This window comes from Gopherus evgoodei, chromosome 2 (genome assembly GCF_007399415.2).
Source record: "Gopherus evgoodei ecotype Sinaloan lineage chromosome 2, rGopEvg1_v1.p, whole genome shotgun sequence".
In the NCBI taxonomy this organism is placed as follows: domain Eukaryota; kingdom Metazoa; phylum Chordata; order Testudines; family Testudinidae; genus Gopherus; species Gopherus evgoodei.
In genome coordinates, this window is record NC_044323.1 from 74,901,361 (window position 1) to 74,925,007 (window position 23,647).

At 43.8% G+C, this 23,647-nt stretch overlaps 1 protein-coding gene across 3 annotated transcripts in view; it reads left to right on the plus strand.

The window, feature by feature from the left end:
- The window catches only part of RBMS3 (RNA binding motif single stranded interacting protein 3), a 580,573-nt gene that overhangs the window by 449,923 nt on the left and 107,003 nt on the right, over positions 1–23,647 (plus strand). For all 3 annotated transcript variants that reach the window (XM_030551002.1, XM_030551001.1, XM_030551000.1), the window contains one exon: positions 21,519–21,625. In XM_030551002.1, coding sequence (XP_030406862.1) covers positions 21,519–21,625 — 107 coding nt within the window. The remainder of the gene's footprint in view (positions 1–21,518; positions 21,626–23,647) is intronic.

Below are 23,647 nucleotides of genomic sequence, written 5' to 3' on the forward strand. Positions count from 1 at the left end.
CTCTGCAACCCCAGTACCCTTCCCGGCCTTTACCAAGGCCTGTAGCTTGGGGGTTTTCCAGCCTGGAGCTCCCCAGTTCCTCTGGCCTTTCCCCAGCCCTGCTCCACTCTAGGTACCTTGCTGAGCTCCCAAGCAGCCAGGCCCATCTCTTGCCACAGCTAGAGAGAGACTCTCCTTGTTCCTGGCTCACAGACTTTTATAGGGCCAGCTGTGGCCTGACTGGGGTGTGGCCCCAGCTGTAGCTGCTTCCCCAATAAGCCTCGTCTTTGGCTTGCAGCCCCAACCCTCTCCCAGGGCTGGTTGTAACACTTTCGTAGCTGAAGCGGGTGATCCACCCCGCTACATGGGCATAGCACAGTTGAAGTCATGATATCAAGCTGCTTTATACCAGATGAGGATCTGACTCCTTGTAGTTGAATAGAATCAAAGGTAGAATGTTCGTTAAGTAATTTGGTTTTAAGTTTGCTTTTTGTTCAAAATCAAAGTTGTTTTTTATCGTTATTATTATTATTTATTATTATCAAAATTAGGCACATGTTTTTATGCTGAGCATGTTATCATTCATCAATAGCAGTGGTTCCCAAACTTTAACAATCTGTGAACCCCTTTCACTAAAATGTTGTCTCACTAACCCCCTCCTAAAAATGAATATTTCCAGGGATTTTCTCCTTTACTTGAGTATAAATTATCAAAGCAGTGATCTTGTAAATATAAAATTTGTTTTTATGACATGCTTATTACACACTTTATTATTAATTATTATTTATCATTACTGTATTTTTATTACATTATGAAAATGACAGCACTCTTCCAAGATCTTACTTTTGTAGCTTGTGTCACTTTGAATAAATCTGTTACAAGACAAGGCTCCTATGTTTCATCAAGGAGTATCAGATGTAAAACAGCATGAAGGTATTTAAGAAGCCAACGCAAAGAGTTCCTCCTACACAAGCATTCAAGTCTTGAGCAGTGCAGGCAAACAATGCACATTACAACAAAGCTTAGCTGACTATTTAATTTAAAAAAACAGCAAAATATAGTCACCTCCCTTTCCATTTCTTATAAGGAGTCTTGAAGTTTAAATCTCCTCAGTATGATAGATATGCTTGCTTTGATCTGCTTATCTCTTGGAAGTCCAGGGGCTCCAGGCTGTTGGCCCCGTGCTGCCCAGGGTCCCTAGGGACAGCTCTGTCGGCCATTAGGGAACTTTTTCTCAAGAAACCTCTGTAACATTTTGCGAACCCCCAGGGGTTCATGAACCCCACTTTGGGAACCACTGATCAATAGTGAACTGAGGCTTCAGTCTAATAAGTAATAAAAGCAGCCTCCAGTTCAGATCTACATTACATGTCCTTTTAGCATAATGTTTATCTAGGCTGAGAGTCAATAAAATAAGAAACCAAATCCCCATTGTGTGGTTTTTTGTTGTAAATCAGTCTGTTCCTCATGAAAGGTTAGAAATTGGCTTTCACATTCTTTGCATACTGTTGTTAATATCTAGAGATTCTAATGTTCAGTTTAAACCCAAAGCAACCAATAAAACACCGCCCTTCATAATTTTTTGGGCATCGGCCTTAAAACTGAAATACTGAAGGAAAAAAAGGATATGTTCCTTCAAACAGTTTTCTACACAACTGATGTCCCCTTCTCAGCTCCTTGTGCAAATCAAAATCTAAGAGTCTGGGTGTTTCCATTGACTTCACGGGGTTTTGGATGGGCCAGCTATCACTTGCTTCTCATGATCCTCATGGCTTACTACTTTGTTACACATAGCAGAAATATGTGTGGCCTGCTTTTCTGTGCCCACGTAGTCACATGGGAATGGAAGATGCAAAACAATAAATGATACTGTTTTTAAAAAAGCTTTCATAGGTATTTGTAACGTTTGTGTTTATTTCATTGCCATTAAGATAACCAACTTCTGTTCAAATTTATAGAGACTAATTCATGCATAAAATAACAATTCTTTTATAGGAAGCTATAAGACATTAAAGTGATAAAAATAAATGAGTAATAAAAAACGAGGAAACAGAATCCCCAATAATAATCTGAAAGAAAACACATATCTTGTCAGTTCATGCAAAATCTATGCCACTAATGCAAAACACTTATTCTACCAATTGTTTGCACCTCTACCAAAAAAAGATGCAACTGCTTTTCTTTTCTTAAGCATTCTGCTTAGTCACTGTGGCATGACGTAAGGATGGTGGAGCTATGTGGGGCTTGGGTTTCACCAAAAGTCCTTAAAAATGGAAAGCTACGGTGTTATTTCTTCAATATTGTACAGGCAACATTCAGTTTTTTTAATGATATTGATCAGGCTCTGATGGGCATTACTGAATATGGCTGATAAAGGTAACAGAATCAAGTGAGACAACCCAGAAAAAATAGAATATTTGAATAACATATGATGTTGCATATGCAGGAAATGTTTACGGTGAGTCAGTATGTGATACTCTTCTCTGAATCTGAACTGATCTAATGTTCTGGTACTGTGCACTCTTGTCCTCTTTCAGTGAGGCATAAGTCCAAACCCCTTACCCCATTTGGCCATTTAGGATCCCATCATGTGGGATTCCAGTGACCTGGCTAGATTCCAGTTTCTGTAAATACATTCTGCAAATTTTAGTGGGATATGGGTTCTGTCCTGTAATATTATCAAACCCAGGTGGTTGGAGTGATCTCCACACACTGTATGATGCTGTATGATTTCTTCATCTAAGTGCTTCTTGAGGCATTTTAAAAACACAGCTATGGGCATGTCTACGCTTTGAGCTAGGGCTGTGATTCCCAGCTTGAGAAGACATACTTGTGGTAGCTAGCATGCTAAAAATAGATTGTAAACGCAGCACGCCGAGCAGTGGGATGGGCTAGCTGCCCTGAGTACATACCTGGCTGAGACCCTAGGCACATAGTAGGGGTGGCTAGTACATCCTGCTGCTCATGCTGCTATGGGTACACTCTAATTTTAGCATGTTAGGTTGATGAGAGCTGCTGCAGGTATGTCTCCTCAAGCTGGGAATCAGACGCCCAGCTCAAAGCGTAGACATGTCGTAGACATATCATAAGAGATCACTCCTGTAACCCTCCCCTTCTATGAGTAACGTCAGAAGTCATTGGTTCCACGCAATGGCACACATAGCTTGATTCTGCTCTCACTTACAGTTACACCAGTTTTGCACTGATTCAACTCAATTGACTTCAGTGGAGTTATTCCTGATATACACTAGTGTATACATTAGCGAGAGGAGAATCAGTCTTTAGAAGGACTTTTACATTTGTAAAATTAACATACGTTTGACCAGCACTTTCAGAATGTGAGTATGCCCTTCCCCTTCCAAAGAAACATTTAACATAAGATCGGATGGGTTTAAAGTTTCTCACGTGTTACTGTTAGTGCAAAGTGATATTTAACACAAAAACAATGAAAGTGGCGAGAGAAGGAATTGCTACACTTTGTAATCTCTCCCATTCAAGGCCTCTGAGGCTGGTGCCAAAATCAACATAAGTACTTAACAGAAAAGAAATTTTTAGTTCATTACATTTCCATTCAAAATAGCCTTATCAAAATCCCACTGAAGTCACAGGATTCTTTAATGGGCTTTGATTCACACCCATAATATAAAAGAAAAATCCAAGTACTCCTTATTGTTGAGACACTGAAGTGCCTGCTCTGGAATGCAATTCCTTCACATAAATCTGTTTAATCCTGTTCAGAATCAGTTTCTGTTACGCATCTGATGGGAGAAACAATAGAACTGGTAAAAAAAAAATTGAAGCAATCATTTTCCTTGGAAAAATAAAGTTTTTGTCAAAACCAAACATTTTGCAGGAACTGTTTTGACTTTCTTGTTTGTTTTGACCGTTATATCAAAATATTTTAAATATTACATTTAATATTAGATATATTATGTTTAATATTTATATCATAATGTTCTTCTTTGAGTGCTTGCTCATATCCATTCCAATTAGGTGTGTGCGCGCCGCGTGCACGTTTGTCGGAGACTTTTTACCCTAGCAACACTCGGTGGGCCGTCAGGTCACCCCCTGGAGTGGCGCCGGTATGGCGCCTGATATATACCCCTGCTGGCCTGCCCGCTCCTCAGTTCCTTCTTACTGCCCGTGTCGGTCGTTGGAACTGTGGAGCACGGCTAGCTGTTCTCCACCTCCCTAGCGTTTCACTCCTGTGTAGTATCGTGTATATAGTTCTTTTATTGTAGTTATAGTTAGTGTTAAAATTAGTAATTTATAGTTCTGTATATAGTTATAGAGGATCGGGGGTTCGCTCTTTTTCCTCCCCCCGGTACCGGGGCCCATGCCCAGTTCACTGGGTTTCAAACCTTGTGCAGCCTGTCATCGGCCGAAGCCCACAGGAGAGCCACACGACTCCTGTCTGAGGTGCCTAGGCGAGTCCCGCCTTGCGGACAAGTGCCGGATCTGCAAGGCGTTTAAGCCCCGGACAAAGAAAGAGCGGGACAGTTGCTTAAAGCAGCTCTTGATGGAGGCAGCGCTGACTCCCCCATCGTCGGCACCGACTCCGGCACTGGGACCAAGCGTTTCCTCCGCTCCAGACCGCCCGGCACCGAAAAAGGCTTCCCTTCACCGGCCCAACACCCTAGCCGGCACCGCTCCCTCTCCCTGAGGAGCAAGAAGCACAGGACTCCTGTGGCACCTACAACTGCACCGCAGTCGGAGTGTGCTTCCAAACCGGACCGCCTGGCACCGTCATCTGCCGCAGCACCGAGCACCGCCGCACCGTCGATTCCAGCTCCTCAGGAGCCATTGAGTCCGGTGCCTCTCAGCTCCCCAGCACGACCTGCGGTTGAGCTCGTCGCACCCTCCATACTGGAGACCTTCTCCGTGGCACGCGACCTCATTGCTCTCACAGAGCCCGAACTGCCCCAACCCCTGGCACCGCCGGTGCGGGTTATTCAGTCAATGGGCAAGCCAACCATGGTGTGGCCGCTTTCGCCAGGCACTACCGAGCACCGTCGGTCCCGCTCCAGATCGAGAAACTACTCTCAGCTTCGTCGCTCAAGATCCCGGCGCCGCTCGCAGTCCTGGTACTGTTCCCCGCGGCACTGGTCGTACTCTCGGCACCGCTCGAGATCCCGGTCACTGTCATACTACTCCCGGCACCGGTCCAGATCGTGGCACCGATGCTCCTACCGCAGCCGTTCCCAGCACGACAGCACATGGCACCGGTCGACCTCCCGGCACCGAGCTGGTAGCAGGTCCAGGTCCCGATCGAGATACCGCCACGACTCCCGGTACCGCTCACCGGCACCACGCAGAGGCAACATCTATGGACGCAGAGGCCTGGCACAGTCATCATCAGCTCCTCCGTGGCCTTCATGTCACTCGTCCGCCTCTCCACACGCGGACAGCACCTCCTACGGGGGTTCTGATGCACAGGCCCACTTGGACCATGGACCACCGCAATGGTCCTTTTGGAAGCCTTGGGCCTACCACCAAGCCCAGGGCGAGCCATTGGGCCCAGCACGCTCCAGCCATTCGGAGCACTGTGCACCAGAGGCCACAGTCAGCCGGCCTCCCCTCTCGGGTACGGAGGAAGACCCTGCGCATCCCCAGGCACAGCAGGATGTCCCAGAGACAGAGGTCCCTCAGGACGAGGCTTCCATACAAGAACCACTCCTCCCTGGGTTATCTTCTTCCTCTTCCCCAGATGAGGCGGTAGCAGCGGGCACATCATCATCGGGGCCCCCGCCGATTGATCTCCGGGCACATCAGGACCTTCTGCGGTGCGTTGCCCAAAATATAAACCTTCCTGTAGAGGAAGTTCCTGAAGTGGAGGACCCTCTGGTCAGCATACTTTCTGCAGAAGCGCCGACCAGGGTGGCCCTCCCCTTCATCAAATCCATCCAAACAAAGGCGGACACCACATGGCAGTCTCCAGCCTCCATTCCACCCACAGCCCGCGGAGTGGAAAGAAAATATATGGTGCCATCCAAGGGGTATGAGTACCTCTACGTACACCCCGCCCCCTGCTCGTTGGTGGTACAATCAGTCAATGAGCGGGAGCGCCACGGCCAGCAAGCTCCTGCGCCAAAATCCAGAGAAGCCAGGCACATGGACTTGCTGGGCTGCAAGATTTACTCTGCGGGAGGCCTTCAGCTCCGTGTGGCGAACCAGCAGGCCCTCTTGAGCCGATACAGCTACAACACCTGGGAGGCTGTCGGCAAGTTCACTGAATTAGTTCCCTAGGACTCACGCCAGGAATTTTCAGCTCTCCTGGAAGAGGGGAAGATGGTCGCCAAGACCACACTGCAAGCGTCCTTAGATGCTGCAGATTCAGCAGCCAGAACGCTGGCATCTGGTGTAGCCATGCGTCGAATATCGTGGCTTCAGGCTTCCGGACTACCGCCCGAGTTGCAGTATACGATCCAATACCTGCCATTCGACGGGCAGGGTCTTTTCTCTGAGAAAACAGATCCCAGGCTACAGAGTCTGAAGGATAACCGGGTTATCATGCGTTCACTGGGAATGCACACACCCCAGACTCAGAGACGGCCATTCCGCCCACAACCTCAGCGCCCTTACCCCCTGCCTCGACCCAGACAGGATTTTACCCAGAGACGAGGCCACCCGAACCGCAGACGTCAGTCGGGTCCTCAAGGGGGTAACAATTCTGGGTCCGCCAAACCACCGCAGGGACCCAAAGCAAACTTTTGAGGGTGCGCCCGAGAGCCGTATATCAATCCCCTCCCTGGATCCTCTTCATTTTCTCAACCGCCTCCACCCCTTCCTGCCAGCGTGGTCCCAACTGACCTCGGATCATTGAGTCCTGCGCACGGTGGAGTTTGGATACCGTCTTCAGTTTATTTCTCCACCCCCCTCCCATCCTCCCTCCTCATCCCTCTTCAGGGACCCCTCTCACGAGCAACTTATCATTCAGGAGGTTCGCAAGCTCCTATTCATCGGAGCTATAGAGGAGATGCTGGAGGAGTTAAGGGGCAAGGGGGTTTATTCCCGGTATTTCTTAATCCCCAAGTCAAAAGGAGGCCTCCGACCCATCCTGGACCTGCGAGGACTGAACAAATTCATCAAAAAGTTCAAGTTCCGCATGGTATCCTTAGGAACCATCATTCCTTCCCTGGATCCCGGAGGTTGGTACGCCGCTCTCGACATGAAGGACGCATACTTCCACATTGCAATTTTTCCTCCGCACAGGAGGTATCTGCGCTTTGTGGTAAATCAGGATCACTACCAATTTACTGTTCTCCCCTTTGGTCTTTCCTCGGCCTCTCGGGTATTCACCAAATGTATGGCGGTCGTCGCTGCTTCCCTGCGCCGTTGTCGTATTCACGTTTTCCCTTACCTCGACGACTGGCTTATCTGAGGCACTTCGGAGGCACAGGTGATCGGCCACGTTGCCGTCATCAGGGAGCTGTTTGTGAGTTTAGGCTTGACCATCAACCCAGACAAGTCCACTCTGGTGCCTACACAGAAGATAGAGTTCATCGGGGCAATGCTGGACTCCAACCTTGCGACAGCCAGTTTACCCTTGCACCGGTTCCAAGCCATAGTTTCGCTGGTCAAAGGTCTACAAGCCTTTCCGACCACTTCTGCTCGAACTTGCCTCGCTCTCCTGGGGCACATGGCCGCATGCACCTTCGTCACAAGGCATGCAAGACTGCGCATGCGCCCGCTGCAGACCTGGCTCGCGTCGGTCTATCGGCCAGGCAGGGACACCATAGACACAATCATAACGATTCCACCGAATGTTCTAGGCTCCCTCGGCTGGTGGACGACGTCCTCCCAAGTGTGTGCGGGCCTACCATTTCACACCCCCCAGCCCTCCGTGTCCCTGACAACAGACGCGTCATCACTGGGCTGGGGTGCCCACCTGGGGACCCTGCGCACACAGGGTCTCTGGTCGCCAAGGGAGCTAACACTCCACATCAATATGCGCGAGCTGCGGGCAGTCCGATTGGCATGCCAAACATTTCAACGCCATTTACACGGCCGTTGTGTTGCGGTGTTCACAGACAACACAACAGCCATGTATTACATCAACAAGCAGGGCGGGACTCGGTCCTCCCTGCTGTGTCAGGAAGCAATACGCCTGTGGGACTTTTGTATAGCCCACTCTATACATCTAGTAGCCTCCTTTCTCCCGGGAGTACGGAACACCCTCGCGGATCACCTGAGCAGATCCTTTCTATCCCACGAATGATCCATCCGTCCGGACGTCCTTTATTCGATTTTCCGGAGGTGGGGGTTTCCCCAAATAGACCTGTTCACCTCCAGATCGAACAGGAAATGCCAGGTGTTCTGCTCTCTACAGGGTCACTCCCCGGGCTCCCTGTCGGACGCGTTCCTGATCCCATGGATGGGACATCTTTGTTACGCCTTTCCACCCTTTCCTTTCGTCCACCGAGTCCTGATCAAGATCCGGAGAGACAGAGCCCGCCTCATCCTGATTGCTCCGGCTTGGCCGCGGCAGCCCTGGTACACCATGCTGCTCCACCTGTCCCTGGCAGACCCAATTCCCCTGCCTCTTTGGCCGGATCTGATCACGCAAGACTTCGGCAGGATGCGCCATCCGGACCTACAGTCCCTCCATCTGACTGCATGGCTTCTGGCTGGTTAAGCCAGTCGGAATTGTGCTGTTCCGCAGCAGTACAACAAATGTTGCTGGGCAGCAGGAAACCTTCCACGCGTTCAACCTACCTCGTGAAATGGAAGCACTTCTGCCACTGGTGCAAGCAGCACGGCCATTCTCTGCATTCCGTAGTAGTCCCCACTATTCTGGACTACGTGTGGTCTCTCAAGCAGCAGGGATTGGCGATCTCCTCTCTACGGGTACATCTCGTGGCTATATCCACCTTCCATCCAGGCAAGGCTGGCAAGTCAGTTTTTTCCCACCCTATGGTGTCAAGATTCCTCAAGGGCTTGGAGCAACTATACCCTCAGGTCAAACGGCCTACCCCTACTTGGGACCTGAACCTTGTCTTAACCAGGCTTATGGCGCCCCCCTTCGAACCTTTAGCCACATGCTTGCTGCTGTACCTGTCCTGGAAAGTGGCCTTCCTAGTTGCTATCACCTCGGCTAGACGAGTCTCGGAGCTTCGGGCACTGACTATGGACCCTCCATATACTGTATTCCATAAGGACAAGGTACAGCTGCGACCACACCTGGCGTTCCTCCCTAAGGTCATCTCCGCCTTTCATGTTAACCTGGACATCTTCCTGCCAGTCTTTTGCCCAAAGCTGCATTCCTCCAGACGGGAGCAACAGCTCCATTCTTTAGATGTCCGAAGGGCTCTTGCTTTCTACATTGAGAGGACCAAACCCTTCCGCCGTTCACCTCAATTGTTTGTGGCAGTGGCGGAAAGCATGAAGGACATGGCAATCTCCTCCCAGCGTATCGCATCCTGGGTGACATCCTGCATTCGGGCATGTTACGACTTGGCCCATGTTCCGACGGGTCCTCTTACAGCCCATTCTCCCCGGGCTCAAGCTTCATCTGCCGCGTTTTTGGCCCATGTCCCCATACAGGAAATCTGCCACACAGCCACCTGGTCTTCCGTACACACCTTTGCATCACACTATGCACTGGTCCAGCAGGCTAGAGATGATGCCGCCTTCGGCGCAGCGGTTTTACATTCTGCAACGTCTCACTCTGACCCCACCGCCTAGGTAAGGCTTGGGAATCACCTAATTGGAATGGATATGAGCAAGCACTCGAAGAAGAAAAGACGGTTACTCACCTTTGTAACTGTTGTTCTTCGAGATGTGTTGCTCATATCCATTCCACACCCGCCCTCCTTCCCCACTGTCGGAGTAGCTGGAAAGAAGGAACTGAGGAGCGGGCGGGCCAGCAGGGGTATATATTAGGCGCCATACCGGCGCCACTCCAGGGGGTGACCTGCCGGCCCACCGAGTGTTGCTAGGGTAAAAAGTCTCCGACGAACGTGCACGCGGTGCGCGCACACCTAATTGGAATGGATATGAGCAACACATCTTGAAGAACAACAGTTACAAAGGTGAGTAACCGTCTTTTTTGACATAATAAAAATAAAACATTTTGACAGTATTGAAATGAAACATTTGATAGTTCCAAATCATTTTTTAATTTTTGTTTGGAGAGCAATTTCCAAATTTCAACTTTTTCATTTGATTGTGAATGAAAACAAATTTAGAAATGTCAGAATTTTTTGCAGAATGGAAATTCCAGTTTCTAGCCAGTTCTAACAAACACTTCTTTGGGTTTCCACAAGGAAATGATAAAGCACAGTTTTGATTGAGGCCTGATCCAACCTCCATTGTAGGGTGACCAACTTTTCTAATCTGTGAAAATCAGACGCTGAACACCAGGACTTCCCCCTCCCCCTGCTCCACCTCTTTCCCTCGAGGCCCTGCCCCCACCCGCTCTTCTTCCTCCCACACCATCACTCTCTGCACTCTCCACCTCTGTCCCCCTACCAGCTGAGCAGGGCTCTGGGGTGGAGGGGTGACTGGGTTAGGATGTTCAAGGGAGAGTGCACTCTGGTGGTGGCGGCGACTTGGGCAGGGTGTTGAAGGGAGGGAAAACCACTCTCTGGGGGGTGGGGGGTGAGTAGAGCAGGACAGGGGAGGAGAGAGCCATGCTCAGTGCAGGACAGGGGAGTCGCCAGTACCTCTCTGCCAGAGGAACTGTTCCTGAGTGCTCCTCCAGCTCCAGTAGCAGTCGCTGTTCTTCCTGCCTCCCCCCACCTCCCTCCTCCTGGTGGCAGAGGTCAGTGTGGCTAACCTGACACTGCCAGGTTAAAAATCGGACATCTGGCAACTCTCCTCCATTGGAGTCGATGGAGTCTCACCATTGACTGCAGTAAGAGCTGCTCGAGCTCCTTAGCTGGCGTGCTGGCTCCCCCAAAGTACACACACAATTAACTCTTTTATCTTTTCTAAATAATCCGTGTTTCTAGAATTGAAACATCAGCTTGCTGCTTGACATGATATTTCTCCTCTGAGATTTACTTTCCTTTTCTAATGTATTCGTGCACTTTGGAAGAAATTGCTATAAAAAAAGATGAAAGGATGGTTTCCTATTGCTATAGACAGAGAGGTGAACTGGAGATAATTACTTAAGCTATAATATAGTTTATCAAAAGTTATTCACTCTTTTTTGTTTCTAGCCAAACAGCTGTTCTCTTTTTAATTGTCGCTTTGGGGTACTTTTCTGTTATATAAAGCTATTTCCCCGCATTAAACAATCATATAGTAAAGGGGCCTTCTGTAGAAACCAAAAGCAACATTAACCCATTGTTTTGTTTCAGAATTAGAACTGTATAAATCCACAGATAGTTTAAAAGACAGCAGAACATTATTTACAGTTGCCTGTACATATAGCAGCCCTGTGTATCTCCGCTGCAGGAGATGACGAAGAAGCATTTGAGCATGAATTAGTGACTGCTTGCTGTACTGTCATCTGTATAACATAAGGATTTCTGCTGTCAGTCATCACCATGGTATCTTGTCTGGTAACTTTTTGTAATTTTGAATATAGATTTTATAAATCATTTCTACAAATGCACTATAGTTACATTAAATTATTTTATTATATAACAGTTATCCTTTTAACTTAGTGTGAACCAGCTCAACATCAAGTCTTAGTAGCTGATGTCATTGTGATTGGACTATTGAATAATTTAGATAAAGTAGTATCAGTAACAAAGAATGCAGGAAAGCAGTTACATTCTTCTATATTTGCATTGAACAGCAGCAAACTAGTCATAGTGCAATATCATGAGAAGTACAATTGATTTTTAAAGTACATATATTTTGAGGAAAAAATGAAAAATTCTCCTTTTCAAAATTTTGCATGTTTTCAATGAAAAATGTTATATTTCAATGGCAGGAGAAGAAACTTCTTTTTTTTCTTTTTATCCAGAAGAAGAAGAAGAAAGAAATGAGTAAATGTGTAGGGGAAATAAACTTGTTTTTTCTCTCTCTCTTTCTCTCTCTCTCTTCTTTTGCTTTCTGCTCCAGCCCCTTTTCCAGTGTGTGCTTGGGGGAGAGGAAGGGAAGAGATAAAAAAGTTAGTTGCCCCTCCCATACACACACCCACTGAATTGAAATGAAAGTTTCTGAATAATTTTGAAACCATTTTGAAATTTTTCATTTGGAATATTTTTTCATCAAAAAAACTAAAATTTCTATCAAGGCTTTTTTTTCATGTTGATCATAAAAGTATTTTCTGTTGAAAAACAGTTTTGACAGAAAAACTTTGACAAGCTTTAATGATCATATTATATGAGCAGTGCTTCAGAAGCAATTAACTTTAAAATTGTTGAGCTTTTTTCTGTAGAAGAAGTGAAAAGGCATAGGCTTCAAAAAACTAAGTTTAATTATCAGAATGTATTATGATGAACAGATCCTCAGCTGGAGTGAGTTGTTCTGTTTTGCACCAGATGCAGATCAGGTCCTTATTATACAAAATTGTAGGACAGAATGTTTTTACCAAATTAACTTGTAGGACTTGAGCTCGTTTCTGTTTCCAATACTTTTGATCCTCATTTTACTTAAAAAAATTAAACAATTAAACAGTTTTATATCTTGCTGGTCCATAGTGTGAACTAATGCTTTTGGTTATTCTCTTCAAAAAAAAACAAAACAAAACATTTAATTCAGCAAAAGTTTGGTGGCCTAGAAATCAGCTACTGCTTATGCACAGTAATCACTTTTTCTTAATTACTACGCTCTTTTCTTCTTGTGCATTGTTGTAATTGTATTTTAAATGCTCCTTTTCACAAGATAAATTATAATGTCTCTGATCATGTTTTAATCTGTGGATTGCAGAACTGTTTTGTATCCACGGAGGGTTTTTTGCTGCTGTTGTTGATTTTCTGTTTTAATCAATGTTAAAATAAATTAAAACTAAGTTAAAACTTAAAGTCTAAGATAAAAGAAAATATAAGGGCCTCATTAAAGGTCCCAATTCAGCAATGTACATAAGCACAAGTTAATTGTAAGTGCATAGGTAGCCCTGTTAAAGTTAAGGATGTAAGTTCTTTGCTTCATGGAAACCAATGTGCTCAGTATCTTGCAGGATCAAATCATAGCAAGACATGGTTGAGGGGACAGATAGCTCAGTGGTTTGAGCATTGGCCTGCTGAATCCAGGGTTGTGAGTTCAGTCCTTGAGGGGGCCATTTAGTGGGTCTGGGGCAAAAATCTGTCTGGGGTGTGGTCCTGCTTTGAGCAGGGGGTTGGACTAGATGACCTCCTAGGGTCCCTTCCAACCCTAATACTCCATGATTTAGGATGAACATTTCTACTATTAGGATTCAGACAGAATCCTGTTGGGTCCACTCGCGTGAAGCCAGCTACATGATCAGGACCTTGATTTGAGTTGTTCTGCCACAATGTCACAGCACAGATGTATCCTACATATGCCAGTCTCACAGCCTTGAAATGTTACTTACACAAATGGGACCAGTTACATACTGGCTGGAAACTACTCTTGATTTATTGTCAGATGATATGAGATTTCCTCACATCACACAGAGACCAGTTGTGTTTTGTAGGAGGCTAGTGATCTGTGCTCAAATAAAATGTTCCAGCTGGACATTTGATGATCTCTGTGTACAAAGAAACAGTTGACAATCTCCAAAACTTTGGGGGAAGGAGGGAGTTAGAAATTAAACTACTAAAACTTTGAATTTCCAGTGTAATTTCAAACCTGTCTCTTTTGCTGTTGCTTTTCAATATGGAATAAGATTGTCCAAGGATGAAAAATAAATTAGCTCTACTTTTTTATGAAATAGTCTTCAAAAGAAATCATTGATTGTGCAGTATTGGGAGTTTCTTTGTTTATCAATGGCTTGTTTCTTGTTGTGATACAACAGCAGAACTGGGGGCAGGGAGGGTTGAAATAGTCTGTGATGGTCCACAGAGCATTTGCAAGTAATGTGTGCAGCGCTGACTGTCTTCCTTATTTCTAGCTGAGGGAAACTGAACTGATGGGAGTAGATTAAATGAAGAACAAAAGTACCCACTTCTCAAACATGAACTGAAAACAGTTTAAAATACACAGATACATTCCTAGTTTTACATTTCTGTCCAAGAACTTGCTGTCATTGCCATATAGATGCCACATGATTGTGAATGGGAAGAAAAAACAATCTTTTCTCGCATCCCCTAAAAAAAAAAAAAGTTTCAGAGCTACTGAAATGGCAAGATGGGATTCGCTAGATGGAAATGAGAAGTTTTCACCCTTCCAGCCTCGTTTGCAGCCTAGTGATGCTGTTTATAAGAATTCATCTAAGCTCGGGTGAATGCATAATAAGGAGCCTCTGTATTAATAGCCAATTAGAACTTTTAGATTATTCAGCTTAATTGACTTTGTCCCCCTGATGTGGAATGTTTCCAATGGACTACAAGATTTAGTGGGGATTATCACAGCTACATCCCAGCTAGTGATTCTGTCCTGTTTTGTGTATTATCCTTTAATGTGGGGAGACATAACTAACTAGCCCTGTGGCTTGTTAAAGTTGTCTGTCTGTACAATCAGTCTCTCTAAAGTGTGAAACATTGCTATCGTGCCAGAACTGTAACAGTAATGCACAGAGCCTCTTTCAGTAATGGACCGGGGTGGGATGAATGAGCTGGTCTGAAGAAAATGAAAATACAACCTCTGTTCTCCCCTCCTCGGAACTCCTTTGGTGAAATCCTTGCTCCTGGACTGTGAAGCCAATGAGAATTTTGCTATCTACTTAAATAGGGTCATGATTTTACCACAGAACAACAACAGCAACCACAACCTTTTCTCCAACCAGCTTCTAATATCCCTGATATTGATGCTGGTTCTGCTTCTTTCCCAGGATTGAAAGCCTGAATCACGGCCACTGAAGTTAATGGAAAGACTCCCATTGACTTGATTTTGAATTAGGCCCCTTATAAGCATTTCTCAAGTTTAGAGCTTATCCCTTGGAAAGGGTGATGGGCCCTATTACAGCTACTGCCATATAAGAAGCCAGCAAAGATGCATCCCCTGTCCCGAGGAGCTTATATTGTTTTAATAGACTAACTTGGTCTATTGAGCACCAGACCCCTGACTTTTCTAAAAGGTGAGCATCTTTAAAAAATCATTCCAGATGCACTGCGAAATGCTACATCTCCCGTAGGCTTTGAAGAGATCAAAAATACCCTTAAATACAAACAAACAAACAAAAAGGAAAGCAAGCAGGCCATACAATAAGTTGCTCTGTTTATCTGTTCAAAATATGAACACTTATAAAATATTCACACTATGTTTTATTTTATGTCAAAGTTTAGAAAGATTGACAGGAGCACAGAAAGAGATGCTAAAATATATTTTCAAGCCACCTTATTCAGACCCAACAATAAGGAAAAGGTAAAAGTACAGTCCGGGCATTCAGAAATGTCCAGCAGGAGCAAACAAAAACAACAGCAGAAATATTTTTAAAAGAGTCCCACACTCCACCCACATGAGGTATTTGAAGTACAAATCATTTCTAACATCTAGTACATGTGATACTTTTCATGTGTTGTTGGTATGCTTTGAATGATTTCTAAACAGTTACTTTTTTTTAACTGATAACCACAGTACCTGAATGAGATTTTCCCCCCCCTTTTCTAAGGTAAATTTTGTTATCTTTAAAGCACCAGTGAGGTCTTATGGAACCCTTTGAAAAGCATTTTACTTCGAAATAGCTCTGCTGATATGGTATAATAGCAGATATTTTCTTTCCTGTGTTTCCTATTTTTATGCATTTATTTCTTAAGAAAACTTGCATTAAAATAGAAAATTTTTGACTATGGCTCTGCTCCCGGAAAGGCTGGAGACCCTACCTCTCAAAGCATGCAATAGGGCTGAATGCAGTAGGGGGATGGGCATCTCTCAGTGGCTCAATACTGTGGCAGCGGCATTATGCTTATGAGGCTGACAGAAACATTGATGAGTATCCAGGTCTTTTCTGACAGTACAGCTGTTGTGCTTCCTGATGCATTGCTGCTGCTGTGGGAGAAAGGCACTCCTTTTCCTTCAGCATCACTTACGTGCAGCAAGATTGTCCAGTTTCTATCTTGTGAGACTGCTGTTATTCTCCAGGGTCTATGTCCAAGAGATCCAAATAAATGGGATTCTCCTACTCAAGGACTACCAGTCCAACACCTGTCCTTTCCATAAAGCCTAGTCCTCCACTGTGTGGCTTTCCCTCCTCCACAATACAATGACATTGGTCCCATTTTTGGCCCCTCCCTGCCTATATACAATCATTTTTCTTCCACTTGAGCGCCAGACTCTGAGAGAGATTTTCATTGGCTTGCAATAGCAGAGGGACAAGCAAGAAGTCTCTCCTTTCCTTGCATGACTGCACCAGAGCAGGTCTATTCACTCCCTATGAGCACGGCCATTGTCCGCTGCCGGAAAGCTCCTCTGGAACCACAGATCAGGGCTCAGAATGAGAACTGGGGATTTGTCCTACAGCTGTTGGCAGCGCTAGCTTTTATGGAGCAAAACCTCTTTTTGGCTGTAACTCCTGAACATTTTAAAATCAGAACAAGATTCAACACATGCCTGGCAACTATGACATGTCTCTGAGATGTGTATCTGTGTGCATGCATGCAAAAGGGTTTTGGAAAAAACGATGAGACTCCATACCCAACTTTTCCCAAATTGCTGGGTTTTTTTTCTAAACTCTTAATTCTTTTATAGACATCTCCCCAAATTTCACCCATTAACCAAATTTCTTGTAAAAATGCACAACTATCATAGTTCTTACCCTGCACTTTACATTTGTACAGGAGATTTTAGATGTAAATTTTAGGGCCAAAAGAAAGTATTAGATTATCTAGTCAGACTTGCATAACACAAGCCATAGAATTTCAGCGAGTTACTCCTATATGTAAATAAAACTGTGGTTAAGTCCTATCAAACTGCAAAGTTTAAATGTAAGCCTAGTCACATTGCTGCTGGCACACCCCGCCTTACTGTATATTCCACACCACCAACTGAACTTCATAAGACACACTTTTTTTAATACTTTACCTTTATCAGCATGTTGTAATAAAGACTAATATGAACATGTGGATATCACTCTCTCGGAAGCGCTAATAAAGACCCCTGAAATACCCAAATTCCTTCCCAAATGCGCCAAAATGAATATTATCTGTCATTTTGTTAAGAGCCCTGTGATATGAGCCACATTTCATGGCTTTCGTGCCAGGGTGTCGTGAGATAATGCAGTGTCATTACACTGAATATTTACATAATTAATTACACTGTCCTTTGTAGAAATTACTCTGTGGCTGTCAGCTGTTTGGAATTTTTTTGTTGTAACTATTTTCCAACAAAAAGCAGAAAACCTTTCTTTACTAAAATATCTGCAGCACCTTTTCTGAGTAATTTTAATGCAGATGATTATATGGCAATGGGTCACCTCTGCCAGCAAAGCCAGCATGTAATCTATGTAGATTATGGTAAATCCCAGGATAACAAGAAACACTGACCTGTATCAAACTTTTGTCCCTACAATGGCACAGAATAGCACTTGATTGAGAGATGTAGATCTCACTTCCTCATGCTACTTTTTTGTTGTTCAGAATCTTACTTGAATTCCGTGTCTCTGATTGCAATTAAATGACTCTCTGTCTCTCTCCTTGGCAGTGCTTTCCTGTTCAAGTACGAAAATATATCTAAGTTTGTCGAAACACAGACATCTGTGCATTGTTTGGAGGACGTATGCTCAAGAGTTGCCAGATCAGTGTGCAGCATTACTTGAAAATGCGTGTGCTCAGGACTTGCACACTTTCCCCTGGTTGAGTTGAGCTATGTAACATAAGAAGTAGAGTTGCTGAACATTCCCCTTTCATTGATCATGGTGATGCTTGCTCAGTCTGGGTGGCTGTTTTCCTCTTTCAGCCAGGATCTAACATGAATAATGGAGCCTTTCATAGACTCTCCAAAGTATTGCCTGTTTGCCTTACCAATCTTTTCCATTTGTCATGCTGCTTCAACAGCAGCCCCTCTAGTGGCTAGTAGTTAGCTAGTTTTTGGTTTAGTCACATCATCTGGTTTCCTGCCCTGAATAACTAGAACATTTCAGATGCTGAGTTCTTGTTAGATTTCTGAAGTTTACATAGGGTTGAGCCTGGTCAGTTCTTGGATGGGAGCCCAGGTGCTGCAGGAAACTGTGGTATAATTACATAGTTGGTACTTGTCTCTATAAATTAGTCCCAGGAGGGTACCATGGCTATGCTATGCTCCTGGAGATGCTCTTTTGGTGAGATGTAAACGCTTAACCGCTTGTGACTGTTAAAATCTCTTCGTGGCATGTTGTGTAAGAATGGGTGCTTGATACCCACTATCTTCGTCCATTTCTCATTTGGATAGTTATTGCCTAACTTGAAAAAAAAATAACTCCCATTCTTTCAACTGGAGAGATTTGTCTCCAATATCATAGAATAATAGACATAAGAGAGAGAGGAAAATTTATTATTGTAGGCCAACAAATCCATCTCTCATACAGAACTATTCTCTGTTGTACACTATGTAGGGTTTGCCAAGTCAATTTTTTAAAATCCCGTGGGCTGAGGCCTCCATGTGCTTCCCTTCTTAAAAACAATCAGACAAATCCTGGACATTTAAGGCTAGATTCTATAATTTCATCTGGCCCCACTTTGTCATTCTGGGAGGTACAAAGGGACCAGGAACAGGCCACACAGCTGGCCAACAGAGAATTCCCCTTTCAGAGGGGAACTCTGCTGGTACAGATGTATTAGCTCCAGTCCCTGTATCTGCTATCCCCGCACCATAGTGTAAGAGTCATGTCAGGGTGTGGGGTCATGGTATTGTCAGAGTTTAGCTACATTATGCCTCTGTTTCACTGGTGTAGGGCCCATTCAGGACCTGCTAGGAAGCAACTGCACTTTTCACGGGGGTCAGGGTTGGACATAAGAATCGGGGAACTGGCTCCCTGACATTCCAACCCCTGGCTTGACAGAATCAAGCCCATTGTATTTGTGTCTTTAAGGGGTTTGGTGTCCTGCTGGGTGTAAGATGTATTAAAATAACATGGCTCTCCCTTCCTGCCAAAAGCATCCTTTCAGTCCATACGTTGTATTAATGCTCTGACTGCATTTGTGTGAGTTGATCTGTTTGTCATAATTCCTTCTAATTTGCTAAAGAAGAGTGGACTTTTCCAAACAGAAATCTAGCTGTGAAGGGTATCATGTGCATGTCCCGGGGTCCCTGTAGTCAAGTCAGTGCATTTCTTTCTCTAGACAAGGACAGAGTTGTTTTGAAATCTCACTCAGTAATTTGTGCCACTCTCTTCTTAGTCAGCTTTAGACAGGTCCATATTAACAACTACAAGGCTGTAAAATGGTATTGATGGATATCTGGAAAGCCAGAAATTGCAACAGCCTCCCATTTGTGGTGTACTAGTATACAGAAAAGGAGATGTAATAAACCACATCATCTCCAACCTTTCTATACCAGGTTGTAATGTACTACCTAAGCGTGCATGTGCCGATGCCACCTGCATGTAGTTAGCTGGTAGTTGTAGTGTATGTATGTACGCAACACATGAATTTGCTATGTAATGCTTTTTCTAGTGATTGATATATAATCTTAAAATAAACAGCTTTTGAAGCTTCAGAAGTGACTCCAATAAATTTTTCTCCAGTGCTATCTTAGCATTCTCCTCTCAGTTACACCAGAGTAAATTATGAGGGACTGCACTGAAATCGTTGGTGATAGATCACTGTAAAATTGGTGTAAGTGAGGGGTAATCAGGCCCTTGGAAGCTAGCCATCTGCAGAGAGAATCCCCACAGCCACCTTGAGGCTTTTAAACTTTCATTATTTTAAATTTAAAATGGCTGGCTGAGCATTGCCTGTACTAAAATCTGATACAATAATAGGAGTCAGAAGTGTGAAAAGGCTTTTGAGGTCATCTAGTCCATCTTCCTGCCAATACTAAGATTGTTTCCTGCAGTTCAATTTTCAAGTGATCCTGGAAATTACTGCGCCGGTAAAATGGGCACTTGAAAGAAAACAAAGCAATTCAAGCTTCAGATGTAGCCAAAGGGATCCCATTCCACTGATACAGTGTGGTTCAAATGTTGGAGCCTCTGTTTGTACTATTGCTTTGTTACAGTTTTCAAATGAGGACAATTTATACCTGAGATTGATATCTGTGAGCCATTTTGATCTACCTGTTACTAAGCATGGATGAGGGTTCAAATATTATAAGAACTTCCTGGACATTTAAAATAAATAACACCTTTTTAAGTACAAAAATTGGTTAATCATCCCACCCACTCCCCTTTTTTTTTGGTATCTCTGCACTTCCAGGTGGCAGTAATAAGTGGAGGTGTTGTAATACTGTAAGAATGTCTATTATTGTGGAGTTTCCACCCTACCAGGATGTGGAAAATTGGAAGTACTGCAAAAAGCTCACTTCTCATAAGTTTTCCGTTCCAAATCTGCAGACCCAAGAGATTCAGACAGTTCCAACAAGATTCAGATGAGAAGCATTGTTTTGAGGCATATTAGAATCAAACCCTTTGAGGTTTGGTACAAATATTGATGCACGTCCCAGCCCAGTGAAAGTGGGCAAGAGTGAGGGAGAGCAAGCAACAGAGGGAGGGGGGGATGGAGTGAGCAGGGGCGGGGCCTCAGGGAAGGGGCGAGGAAGAGGGTAGGACAGGGGTGTTTTGTTTTGTGCGATTCGAAAGTTGGCAACCCTAATTTGTAGCATTGTCTGAATAACATTTAAAAGCCTATTGCTAAAGCTGATTAGTAGAAGGTACCAAGACAAAAAGTTCCCTTCCGGTTGTTCCTATGTTGTTTGTGTTAATTTCTTCACTGGGATTCTGTTATGAGTTCCATTTTCTGGTCTGTAGCTTTTTGAGCTTTCATAGTTCAGCAGCACACTAGCCTTGATGACTATTGTAGTCTCAGAGAACAGATCTCAGTCGGGGAGGTAAGAAGGCACATCAGGTAAGGAGGTACCTCTCTTAAACTGGAAGGAGTTATAGGGGAAAAAAAGTAATTGGACTGTGTTTGGCAAAAGTTTTCTTTTCTTTTATTGTATTTATTTTATTTATGCATATTTTTAAGCCCTGGGTGCTGAAAAACACAGAAATCATGAGAACACTTATTCCCAAAAAAGATTCTTGCAAAGTTTCTATATTAAAAACATAGAGCTGCTTTAATAAAGCCATGATTATCCTCACACAAATGTCTAACATAACAGAAATAAATGCCTGACTCTACTATTCCACTATAGCATTGACTTAACATTCTGTGTAGGCTGATTATTTTTTCAACAATATTTGTTATAGTCTTTTAAGGTCTGCCAGTATTTTTTTTAAGCTTAGTTAGTAAGAACAGCTGCCAGTGGAGCCAAGGCTAAAAGATGCAAAATATATCTGCAGAAGGCAAGATTTTACTTCAAAAGACCAGTATTACAAAGCATTACTGTTGCTAGTATAATTACTTTGTTTGGGGGGTTGCTAATATAGACTGGGTTTCTTGTCTTTGCAGCCCCCACTGAGCCTTTGCTGTGCAAATTTGCTGACGGAGGGCAAAAGAAGCGACAGAATCAAAGCAAATACACTCAGAATGGAAGGCCGTGGCCAAGAGATGGAGAGGTGAGTGGCACTCAGCAATCATTATTCATCCATTTGGGAGGAGAGCCTATGGGTCTGGCTTTCAGGGCCTTGATAAAATCAGGTTCCATGCAAAACAAAATGGCTTCAAAAAAAGAGAGAGCTAGAGAGAGCAAAACTTTTATGTTACTGTGTAAAGTTACAGAATGGAGAGGTGTCCAAGTCTGGGAACAGACAGAGAGCTCGCTGTGTGGGAGGTTAATACACCTTTCCAGTCTTCATGGTGCTTTTTTTTTAAGGTCAGGCATGGAGGATGTATTGCTTATACAAATTGAAAAATACACTTGCACGCAATTCATATCAAATGAAAGAAGGTTCCATTCATTCACAGCAGGTCTGAGTTTGGGCTCTTTCTTCAGTTGACAGACAAGGAAGTTACCCATAATGGAAACTGGTATGAGGATATGATAATTTAACAGTTGCTTCCGTTCATTGCTGTAAATGTTCAACAATTGGAACTCTTTTTTCACGCTCATGTACCCAAAGCAACTACATTGGTGTACCAAATAAGAATGGCATTTGTTTGACCATTCAAGTGTTTGTTTATTCCTCTTGAACGTTGTTATGAGATGAAGCCATTTGAATCACTGAAGAAAATCTGATTGTAGTACAATCTTGGGTATTGGTATAGCTGCTAGAGTGAAGTTCCTGTAATATTTCCATGCCTAAAGACCTCTCACCCACCCACTCCCTTTCTGGGGTTTATCATTGGGATGTTAAAAAGTTTTACTCTCTGCTGAAATGTGGAATACATGAGTTCAAGCGTTTTTTTAGTGATTCACATTTTAAATTTACAAGAGAGAGAGTGTGAGTGTGAGTTTGGCTGTTTATAACTTCCAAAGGTGGTTAGTGGTTTCAGACAGGTTGTTGTGTTCTAACTAGATTCCAACTTGATTTGGTTAGCTGATACTTTGCAGACCACTAGTCCATAAAGTTCAGACCATTGGTCCATGAAGCACCATAAGTGAGCTCCTAAGGCATCTTGAAAGCAATCAACGAGTTGCTTACTTTAACATGGAAGCTACTGTACACTGATCAAACAAAAATTCCTAAAAGTATTTTTAGCTTGCAGGTTTAGAGCACCAGCCTGGCAACCATATTGACATGACAGACTGAAATAACCTCAAAGGGGTCATTACAGTCTGTTTTGCCACTGATCCAAAAAACTGAGACGTCTCCTTTGGAGACATAATGGTTTATCGTGTTAAGAATCTACAGACTAAGGAGTGCCAAGAAGGTTTTGACCATCCCATAAAAGTCTCTAGAGACTGGTTTATGTGGTAGGCACTATTTCTATTAGGCCAACAATTCGTATTTTAAACAACCTGTATTCATATTTATGCAATAGATGCCATTCTAACTTATCCTGTCAACTGTTCTACACTTCCTTGAGTTCCAATCAATAAACAGCCAGAGAAAGTAAAATGAAAATTGACATGCCACCATTATGCCTACTTCATATCAGTGTATGATACATCCCATATGTGCTCTAATAGTTAGACACGATAGGACAAGTTAAGGACAACGTTACACTCATGACTTACAAGTAGGATTTCTTTAATATGTTAATAATCGTTAGCTTAAAAAAGTATCCAAAGACAGCAGTTCTTACTACTATTCTATAATACAAAGCTAGGGTCACTCAAAAGATGCCATTAGGTTACCTGTACACAGATGCAAAACAAACTTGGAAAGACAATAAAGAAATGAAAGTAGGAATATTTCCAGATAGAAATGTCCTTGGCAGACGTTAATGACCTTTACTATCTTTTTAGGGGCTGCTAGCTGAAGTAATTGAGACAATAATGCATTTAATCTTTTAGTGGAAGTCAGCCATTTATTTTATATTTTTGACGTGTTCATATATTTTTCACAGTTGCTAGGCAAAATCCTTTTGTGCAGTTAATGTTATTGTTCGAAATGTAATGGAATTTTTCTAGCTCTTTATACTGTGCCTGCAAGCAAGACACATTGGTCAATTGTTTTACTTGCTGTGAGCCTCAC